This window comes from Myotis brandtii, unplaced genomic scaffold, assembly GCF_000412655.1.
Source record: "Myotis brandtii unplaced genomic scaffold, ASM41265v1 scaffold82, whole genome shotgun sequence".
NCBI classification, from domain to species: Eukaryota; Metazoa; Chordata; class Mammalia; order Chiroptera; family Vespertilionidae; genus Myotis; species Myotis brandtii.
The window spans coordinates 8269297-8280669 of record NW_005371324.1 but is presented as its reverse complement, the minus strand read 5'-3'; the positions used below and the strand labels follow the sequence as shown (position 1 = coordinate 8280669).

The following is an 11373-nucleotide window of genomic DNA, read 5'->3' as shown; positions in this document are numbered from 1 at the left end:
GGAGGGAGAGATCAGCCAATGAACTCATATGCATATATGCATAATCCAAGGACACAGACAGTGGGTGGTGAAGGCTTGGGGGGGGGGGAGGGGTGGGAAAGGGTAATGGGGGGAAAAGAGGACATATGTAATATTTTCAACAATAAAGATTTATTTTAAAAAATCAGTGACAGTATTTTGTATTCAAATTTAGTCAATTATAATGCTAAATATTCTCATTTTCATCTATAGAAAATTTTATTTAGAAAACATTTCTAATTTAGTTTCTGAGAAAAATTCCTTCAGTAGTCCAGCATCAAAATTCCTTAAATCCTGAACTTTTCCACTAAATAGTTCTTTCACCTTCTTGCTGTAGTTGACACATGACTGTCCCCTCTAAGGGCCACTTCTGTTCCCTTCAGCCTTCCCAATAGTGGTAGTCTATTTTTCCCCAGAGACCTTACGACATGATTAGCCTTTCAGATGTGGTGTTTTCCTTGTTCCTCATTACCCAGTCATAGGCCATTCTAGCTCCCTCCTTATAAAAGCCTACAGTTTTAAATATGATGTTATAATGACATTCACTAGCCCTCATTGTTGTAGTGATCTTCTAACCCCAGGGTCACTCACCTTCATTCTGGATGGAGTACCTACGACTTCAATGTCACTTTCTTTAATGCTACCATCTTAATTTGTGGTGATTTCAATATTCCTAGAGATAATCCTTAAACTACTTCGGGCTCTTTTTAAATAATCTAGTCCTGCACTCTAACTCAGTCACTCTCTCATGGCCATAACTTGGTTATCACTATTACCAATAACTGCAAATCCTCCATAATCTCAATTTCATTCAACTTTCCGATCATTCTTTCTTATCTCCTATTCAGTTACTCTAGAACCCTGAAACAAAAGTTCTTTGAGTCCATTCAGACCTCCAACCCATTTATTTTACCACCTCTTCTATTTTATTTTGTTTGGTCCTTTACCACTTGATTTCCTCAATGTCACTGTCAATTATAATCACTGCCTGACATAAGTCTTCAATTCCCTTGCCCTTCTCTTGTTGAAGGGAGCTGGAGAAAAACACAAACCACTCTGACTGGTATCACTCTATTCATTACCACATCTCAAAAGAGCCCGTAATGGTGCCTAGCACCTTACTCAATTCCAGTCCTATCACTCCCTCTATTCTTCTACATGATTATTTTGTACTTTCTATTCCCTCCTCCGAGTTCAAAAGTATGTCTGCTCCATCATCACTCACAGTTGATAGTCTTGCTTCTCATTTCATTAAAAAAATTAAATCAATCAGAAAAGATCTACCACAGACTCCCACCAACAAAATTACCTATTTACCAGCCTCTGTACTCAAATATTCTGCCTTACAGTCTGTCACTATGGACAAACCATCTGTATTCTTATCTCAAACTAATCCCTACATTTAAGCAAAAGATCTCAACTTCTGCCTACACAAAAACATATTCCCAATAATTCTTGCTTTTCTTATATCATTAAGTTTTTGTTTCTTTCTTCATTCGCATAAGACAACAAACAAGAATTATTTGTTCTTTATGGGGGGAAAACCCTGTTAACTCTGCTTACCCTTACCCCCACTTCCTTTCATTGCTTCACTCTCTTTATGGGGGGAAAACCCTGTTAACTCTGCTTACCCCTATCCCCATTCTCTGCTTCCTTTCATTGCTTCACTTTGCAGCAAAACTCAAGAGTTGTCTGTTACCCACTACAACAATGTTCTCCCATTGAATTCAATCCACTCAGTCATTTACCCCCACACTTCATCATAACTGTTCTTGCCAGATTGTTAATGACCTCCATGTTGTTAAATGCAATCGTTACTAAATGCATCTTACTTGATTTATCAGTTTTACAGATGAAAGATTACCTTGTCAATGTTTTGCAAAATAATACCAAAACATACAGAAAAGGTATGTCTCTGTATTGTGCTTGTCTCTGTGTTCCAGAAAGAAGAAAGGGTTGGGAGGAGAAGAAAGGACTACCATTTTTTAAAAAACTGCAAGTATTTCAGAATTTTAGGAGCATGGGTACTTAGGAATGAAAAATAAAGGTGACTCATATGATTCATGAGATTCATAAAAGTTTCACAATGAATAATTTGGAACTCTATTTTTTCATTCTTCCAAATAAATAATAATATGTGAGTTTATGTTATTTCATTGTTATTTGAATTTAACTTCTCTTGTATAACCATAGATCTCAATTAGGAAACAATTTTAGATTTTTTAAATTAAGTCCCAAGAATACAGTATTTCAATCCCTCGAAATATCTATGACAAATGGATGCCAAAGTTCTCCTTGTTCACAAAGATGGAGAACTTGACACTTCATAAAGCTGCTCATATTATTTTCAGAGAGCTCTAACTATTAGAAATGGAGTCCTTATTCTAAGCAGAAATCTGATTTAGTATCATCTAAGACTATTGTTCTTCATAAATATATTTGTAATCAGAATAACTCAAGGTCCTCTTGTTCAAATATGAAGACATATAGGGTGTCCCAAAAAAATGTATACACACAATAATTATAAAGGCAGTGTTTATTAAAATACATTTCATTTTCAAAATTAGGCTATCGGCTGTTAAAGTGTATATACATTTGGGGGGAGGTCTCTGTATATCTTCTCTAATACTTTTCTTCGTGAGGGGTTATCTCTAGTTCAGCTGGTCCTCAACAAATATAAAACATGGATAGTGTTTTGCCATCCTTATACTTATTTATGGGTTTAAACAAAAATTTCAAAGAGCCTCACCTTCCTTGTTACTTTTCAATTATTTGCTTCATTTACAGGGTCTTTTTAAAAGACCCTAGCCGGTTTGGCTAAGTGGATAGAGCGTCGGCCTGTGGACTGAAAGGTTCCTGGTTCAATTACGGTCAAGGACACATGCCTGGTTGTGGGCTCGACCCCCAGTAGGGGGCGTGCAGGAGGCAGCCGATCAATGATTCTCATCATTGATGTTTCTATCTCTCTCTCCCTCTCCCTTCCTATCTGAAATCAATAAAATAATAATAATAATAATAATAATAATAATAATAAAAATAAAAGGAGTCTGATACTTTTAAAAAATTGATACCAGTAACATATTTTATAATATTCTTATTCTAAAAGGTAAACACAAAACCAATTAAGACTTACCTGATGGCCCATATAATTCAACTCTATAACTAAATTTCCCGGTTACTGTCATTGGTGGATCACATGAAATTGAAAAGGATTTTCCTGTAATGTTGCCTGTTACACAGTTTTGTGGTGGTCCTTCAGGTACTAAAATAATCACAGGGGAAAATGAATAAATAGCAGAACAGATATATATATTTAAAATTAAAAATTACCTGATTAAATATACATAATAAAATATAAAGTCAAAAATAAAATATCACAATAATATCAAAGTGTTTTCTTAACTTAAGAAAAGGAAAAGTAAAATAAAAATAAAAAAAGAAAAGGAAAAATAGAATAAATTGAATTTGAATAAGACATGCTGGATCATAAGATCAACTTATTTGCAACAATTACTAGTCTTATTTAATGCTGCATCTAAGTTTCATTTCTTTATAGTTCAGTGTAGAGTTACACTGTCCTGCAACATGTATATGTACATATATATTGCATTCATCAGGCCTGTATCTGACTTGATATACACTCAACTCCTGGTAAATACAAGTAAAAGCGTCAAGGAAATAACAACCTTCAGAATCTATTGGCAATGATCTTTATTTTTTGTATCAATATTTGTACTTGGTTCTGAGAGAATATTTATAGCCTATAGTTAGAAGATTCTAATGTAACACTGGTAACATATAAAATTAATAATGACAATTTAGAATAGTCTATTTTTCATAGATGTTTCTACATTTTACCCTTTCTTTAAATTGAAATGAAACGTTTCAATTTTTTTTTCCAAACAAATTTTGTGCCTACTAAATCTCACTTTGGGTGACCCTCATGAATTTGTTTTTATTGTATAAGAAGGAGTAAGGGATATGGAAAAAGAAAATGCTATGATTCGAAGATGGTTATTTAAATTAAAAGAAACTTAAAACTTACATGTAATGAAATGATGAAAACTAACAGCTATGTTACCAGAAAAGAAAATACTATGCTTTAGTGAAATTACTCTACCAGCAATAATTTCCAATAACTTCAAATATTACCAATCAAAACTGAATGTTTGATACTATATATTTAGTATGGAATTATGTCAGTATCTACATAAATTTACATATATATATCCATACTACCATAATCAAATAGATATTTTCATATCTAGAAATAGTATGTGCTTTTTGAATTTAGTAATAGTAATATCTAATTATACTCATTGAATCCTAACACCACTGCCATAAGAAACACACTATTGCAGTCTCCTTTTTTCACATGAGGAAACTGCAGGGCAAATAGGATACTAATATGTATATTTTTAACTACTGTTCTTATTTAATACTGAAATGTTAATTGCATGATATTTATGCTACTGCAGGTGATATCTTCACATTTGGTGGTAGCAGTAGCAGTGAGAGAAGGGTATAGGTCAGTGATGGCGAATCTATGACACGCGTGTCAGAGGTGACACGCGAACTCATTTTTTTGGTTGATTTTTCTTTGTTAAATGGCATTTAAATATATAAAATAAATATCAAAAATATAAGTCTTTGTTTTACTATGGTTGCAAATATCAAAAAATTTCTATATGTGACAGGACACCAGAGTTAAGTTAGGGTTTTTCAAAATGCTGACACGCTGAGCTCAAAAGGTTCGCCATCACTGGTATAGGTGATCATAGAAGATGCAGAAGGGAGGGGATGATTATGAATAAATACTGAGATCACAGAATAAAAGCTGATCTTAGAATCATGGTCATTAGCTCAAGAATCATTTCAAATATTTCTGCTTCTAGATGCTTATGTCAAAAAAGAGAAGTGAAATTGAAGATTCTTCAGGTAAGATTTCTATTATCTGTCATTAGGGGGGAAAGTTATTGGAAGGGAAGAAATATTTTAACAAAAAGATCTGTATAAAAAAAAATGAAAGACCTTTCTATACATAATTTAACTTTTTTCCCACACACACATGAAATAAATTGAAACCATACCTGATTCTGGTGTTCTGACAATTGTACTATCAATATAACCTGCTTCCGTTGTAACAGCAGAAACTTCAAAAAGATATGTCGTATAAGGTCTCAAATGTGTCACTACGAAACTGATAGGTTCTTTCCACACGGAGCTTATCTTACTCCGTGCCCATGTGTTCGATGAATATGTGGTACGCGTTGGAGGCGTACCTCTACTAAGGGTTGGAGAAGGGCTGGTTGTACTCCATAAAAAAGATTCATTATTCTCCTAGGGAATAAAATAAATATCAATGGAAAAATGTGTTGTCTCTTCATAGATTTAAGAAATTTATTTATTTTCCCTTTATACTATAAATATTATTATTAAATTGGTGATATGTGTATGATTGGTTAAGATTTTAACAAATTAGCCTATTCAAGTTATGGAAAAATCTGCTAGATTATACCCTAGAATTATACCCATTTATGCCTACAGTTTTAGAGCATAATATATTGCATTCTTTATACCTTAATCTTTCTTATGAATAGGATTTCAAGTGGCTTAAAGGTAAAACTATAGCAAAATCATTAGTAAGAATTTTTAAAATTCATGTTAAAAGCACAAGAGCCTAAGAGTTGAAATTTTTCCCTGTTTGTGAAATTTCAAATGTTTCTTTCTTACTGTTACTATCATTTTTTTCTCATAAGCATACATAAAGTATATGTTGTGTATGTGAGTAAATGTTCATGTGTGTGTATATGTGTTTGTATATATTAGAATATATCCAAATTCTACAAAGAAGATTTTGAAACTTGTAAAAATTTGAATATTTAAAACAAAATTTTGTTTGGCTGTTTCTCCATCAATATTATCACAAAGAACAACAAAATTACTTTTAGAAGAGCATTATTACAGTACTTCTAGGGATTTCCCATTGGTGACTAGAATAATAACAAATTTTTCAGCAAAGATATGCACAACAAAAATCTACTTTCACAAACTTAACCTTGGCAATGCCTATCCCCTCACTTCCTGCCACATCTTGTTACTAGTGACAGCCTACACTTTCTTACTTCAGAGCTTTATAAAGTATCCTTCACCCAAAGTATGCCTCTCAGACAATCTCCACCAATCCTTTCTCCAATGCCTATCAAAAATGCCAGTCCTGTCAGGAGTCTTTCCTGAGCTCCCTAAGCAATTCTGACATCTCACTCTTGAATTCTCAAACCCTTCATTTATTCTACCTTGAATATAGCCAATTGTGTGTAACATGATACTATGACCTAATACTATAAGAAATCAAATCGCTATACTTTGGCAAAATATATAGTATCCAGATGCAGGAAACTTCAAGATATACATTTATTTAAAATTCTTGAGACATAGAAAGTGTTCCATAATACTTACGTTGCATTCTGGCAATTTCCCAGTCAAAATGTCCTCTACTCTGATTGAGACATCTTTCACCACTATCCCACTTCTGGCATGCTTGACACTAATCTTGAAACTGGTAATTTTGCCATTTGGTTGACGAGGTAAGTACCAAATCAGGTTTACTGCTGAATAGTTAAAGGCCTCAACCGTTAGATTAACCACTTTTCCTGGAGCTGGGGAAGTGAGAGAGATTACAAGGGAGGTAAAAATAATGTTATAAAACTTAGAATGCCAATTATATAATTTTGGGATATTATATTTCCCATGTTATCTGAAACTAAATATATAATACATTGGGGAAGGGGGAATCTACTTGGGTGAGATGTTTTCAAATATATTTAATTAACTTCTGCCTAAAATAAAGAACTAGAAATTAGGCCCATAGTGTTGTGTTTAAGGAGTAGATAAGTTTAACTTCAAGACTATTTGATCAACACATTTACTGATAAACTACTTCAAATACATCTGAAAAATTCAATTAATAGTTGTGAATATACAAAAAAAACACAACAAAAAAAACCTGAAACATGAATCTTTTCTTAAAACATTTTGGAATTATATAGACTCCTTAGGTAATGAAGAAGTGGCAAATTAAAACAAATATTCCACCAATTACACCAAAAAGCATTTCTAGAATATGTCTAAATATCTAGTGTCTAACATAAAGTGAATACCACCCAACTGGTTGTGGTTATTACATTTTGAGTTTCATACACCCTCAAAATTAATTTTCATCAGAATTCATGGTACTTCGGTTTCAATTATTCATAATCTGCAATAATAACAATCTGTATGTTATTTTAATTGGAATGAGAAAAACATAAGGACAGAATGAAAGAAAATTATGCCCATTAATTTCAAGGAAAATTATACAAAACTGACAAAGTAAATAATCAAGATTCTTCAGAATATTGAACAAACATGACAATTCACTATTGAAAGAATAAAAACAAAATAAGACATTTGTGATAAAACATTATAAGTCATAGCAGTGCCTAGTATTAAGAAACCAAATAATAGAATTTAGGTGCACATTGTAGAAAAGAATGACAAAATAGATTTATAAATGAAAGTCACAAAAATTATAAAAAAAAGTTTGGCCTTGGGAGAGAGGTTGTATGTGAATTATATGACAAACAGTATAAAGAAACGTAAGGACAGCGGCATTTTAACAGAAAACAAAATAAATCAATTTGGGGGGATGATTAATCATTAATAATAGATGAAATGATGGATGGAAATTTTTTGTCTCCAAGGGAAACTGATCAATGGATTTAATTAAATCTTATGAATAATAAAGATAATATCTATACTAATAAAAGGGTAATATGCTAATTAGACTGGACATCTTCCAAACGACCTTCTGGATGTCCTTCTGGACAAAGCCATGGTGGTGGGGCCAAGGCAGAGGTGATTAGGGGCTATCAGGCTGGCAGGGGAGAGCAGTTAGGGAGATCAGGTTGGCAGGCAGATGAGCAGTTAAGGGCCAGCAGTCCCGGATTGCGAGAGGATGACCGGCAGTTGGACATCTCCCGAGGGGTCCCAGATTGGAGAGGGTTCAGGCCGGGCTGAGGGCCCCCCCTTCGTGCAGAATTTTGTGCACTAGGCCTCGGGCCTCTAGTCTATATATATAAAAACCTAAGCGACCAACCAACCAGCCGACTGGTCAGTAGCTATGATGCGCACTGACCACCAGGGGGCAGACGATCAATGCAGGAGCTGCTGAGCTGCGGTCACTTGGCAGTGGCAGTTCTCAGGTGATGCACCCAGAACCTGAGAGGAGGGAGCCCAATTCTAGGGTTGTCACCCAAGAACCGTCCTCTCTCAATCCTGGACCCCTCAGGGGATATTGAAGAGCCGGTTTCAGCCCGATCCCCACAGGCGAGGCCGAGGGACCCCACCAGTGCACGAATCCGTGCATCGGGCCTCTAGTAATTACTATATGATACTAAAGACTGAACACTTACATTTCTTTTTAGTGGATAAAATATAATAATGCAAAAGGAACGACTGTTAAATATATAATATGGGTTTTTAAGAATTAAAACATATCTTTTTAAAAAGTGAATATATTTGACATATAACATAGTGTAAATTTAAGGTACACATAGTGTTAACTTGGTATATTTATACATTGTAGTATGATTGCTGTCAGTGATAGTTAGCACTCTATCAAATTGCATGGTTATTGTACCACATTGTTGTCTATATTCATTATACTATACATGACATCTTTATGGCTTATTTACTACTCATTACAAGTGTGTACTTTATTTAAGTGTTTTGTTAATCCTCACCCAGTGACATATTTTCCATGGATTTTTAGAGAGTAGAAGGGGAGGAGAGAGAGAGAGAGAGAGAAAGAAACATCCTATGTGAGAGAGAAACTGCGATTGGTTGCCTCCTACAGATGTCCTGACTAGGTTGGGCATCAAACATACAACCCAGGTACATACCCTTGACCAGGAATTGAATCCAGGACACCCTGGGCAACACTGGCCAGAGCAACAAGTGTGTACTTAAAACAACATCAATCTTATTCCCATACCCCCAAACTCTCTGGTAACCATCAATTTACTCTCTTCATGAATCTTAATCATCCCTTTAAATTTCTTATTTGTGTAAACTATACAAATTTTTATAAGTATTCCTGATATATGTACACACACACATATGTGTATATATGTGTGTAAAATTAACAAGTGTGTCAGACAAGCTGACACATTTCCAAATGGGCCTTAATAACAGTCATAGAGAACTACTCAAGTGTAGAGAAATTTGAATTTATAAGGTAACCAAATTTTTATTAAATTCCAAAGCATGATTTCAGAATATTAAGATAAAAGTTGACCCAAAACATTAAATAGATTTTAAAATTAATTACATAATTCCATCACTTAGACAACATTTAGCGAGAAATAGTATTTTTTTTATTAACTTGCTTTAAATTAAACTTTATCTCAATAAAATATATGTGTGTTTTCCTTTTGTGACTTCATATTGTCTGAAGACTAATTCTAGCTCTTTGAATTGGCAGGTCTTTTTCTATTTTAAATAGTCTAATTTCTACTTCTGAATTTTTATGCATAAAAATCCCATTATTTTGATTTTTATAGGTTAATATATCCATCATGATCTAAGTAGAAAGATTTGATACTGAAGTACCAAAAAATTCTGTTTACAAAGTCATCTCATCTTTCAGATAAGCATCTTCCAACACTTTGAGGCTATATCTAGACCAGTGACATGTGTAAGGACACAAGTGTGTGAAAGTACCTACAATTTTTCCAAGTGTACACTATACAAAACACACATTTATTGAGCCAGAAAACAACTATATAAATGCAATACAGAGGCTTTTAAAAGTATTTTCCTGCACTTTTAAGGATCCACTAAGTTGGGAATGAAGGTGCAAGAGATATTTTTTATATTGTAAAGCCAAAATAAATTATGTTTACCTGAAATAATGCTCCATGGAAGTTAAAAAGTTGGGCTTTTGTGCTAATTGGATGGAACATTAACTCAATAGAGTATAACTGGTTAACTTGTACACGCTTCCTAACAGTACTTTTATTCATGGGGAAAGAAATTACTTCTGATTAAACAATAATAAATGCACAGAAATTTTCCTTAAATGTCGGTTCTATGTAGCATAAATAATAAAAGGGGTTTGGTGGGAAAACTGGAGATCAATGATTGGATTACATTTATATTTACATTACATTTATACCTCTTTACAGTTACCAAAAAAAAGGGGGGAAATATATAGCAAGCAGGATTGTGTAATTATGCAATTTGACCAAGAACACACAGCATATGAGAAACAATGAAACACCAATTCCAAGATTATTTCCACTACATCTTAGAGTTTCTCTAGTTTCTCTCAATCATACTTTGCCGAGAGAGTTAATATCTCTAGAAACTATGTCAGTTAGCAGAAGTATGGAATACATAGAGTTCAAAAATATCAGTGTGGCTGGAGTAGATGGAGGAGGGGAGAATGAAATCTGAGGGAGGAAAGAGCATACAGAGCACTGTAGGCCATGGGAAGGATTTAGGTAGTGGTTCTCAACCTTCCTAATGCGCCCCGTACTCGTATGTGGGCCTATCTGCATGTGGGCGGACCCGCCTGGATACAGATAGAGGAGTGGTGTCTCTGTTCCTAAGACGATTGAAAATATGTGTTTTCCGATGGTCTAAGGCGACCCCTGTGAAAGGGTCGTTCGACCCCCAAAGGGGTCGGGACCCACAGGTTGAGAACCACTGATTTAGGGTCTTGTTCTGAATGATATAGAAGCCATGTTAAGAAGAGAGAAGTAACACAGTCTGGCTTGTTTCAAAAGATGATATAGCTCTTGTAAAGAAAGTAAACTATAGGCAGGTAAATTGGAAACAAGAAAATCAGAAAGAGGACTTTCAATTGTTCATGCAAGAACAGATCATAGATTGCAGTGATTAGCAATAGGAGTGAGATTCAAGATAACATTTTGATGTAGTACTGGCGGGATTTGCTGGTGAGTATACTGTTAGAATCAATAATGACTTCAAGATTTTTCTTCTCTGCCACTAGAATAATAGAGGTGTCTTTAAATTGGTTTGGTAATGACTACATGTTATGGATAATATTATAACTGTTAAAATCCATATTTCTAAAAATTTAATGTCATATACATGCTTATGATGATGTTAACAGAAACATGCAAGATATAAATGTGCATAAATGACACTTTCATTATATGCAGTTATATAGAAATATATAAGGAGAGGAGAGGAGAGGAAGACCAGCCAGAAATGTACCAAAATAATAACAGGATATTTTGTAAAACAGGGCGATGAATAATTTTCATTTCATGTTTTTTATTTTTGTGG

The 11373-nt window shown here is 34.0% G+C and overlaps 1 protein-coding gene across 2 annotated transcripts in view; it reads right to left on the bottom strand.

Annotated features, from left to right (window-relative positions):
- PTPRQ (protein tyrosine phosphatase, receptor type, Q) overlaps positions 1 to 11373 on the bottom strand; it is a 219873-nt gene that overhangs the window by 200864 nt on the left and 7636 nt on the right. For both annotated transcript variants that reach the window (XM_014531678.1, XM_005884154.2), the window contains exons 5-7: positions 6478 to 6677; positions 5109 to 5358; positions 3152 to 3280 (exon numbers count right to left, since the gene is read on the bottom strand). In XM_014531678.1, the coding sequence (XP_014387164.1) occupies positions 3152 to 3280; positions 5109 to 5358; positions 6478 to 6677 (579 nt within the window). The remainder of the gene's footprint in view (positions 1 to 3151; positions 3281 to 5108; positions 5359 to 6477; positions 6678 to 11373) is intronic.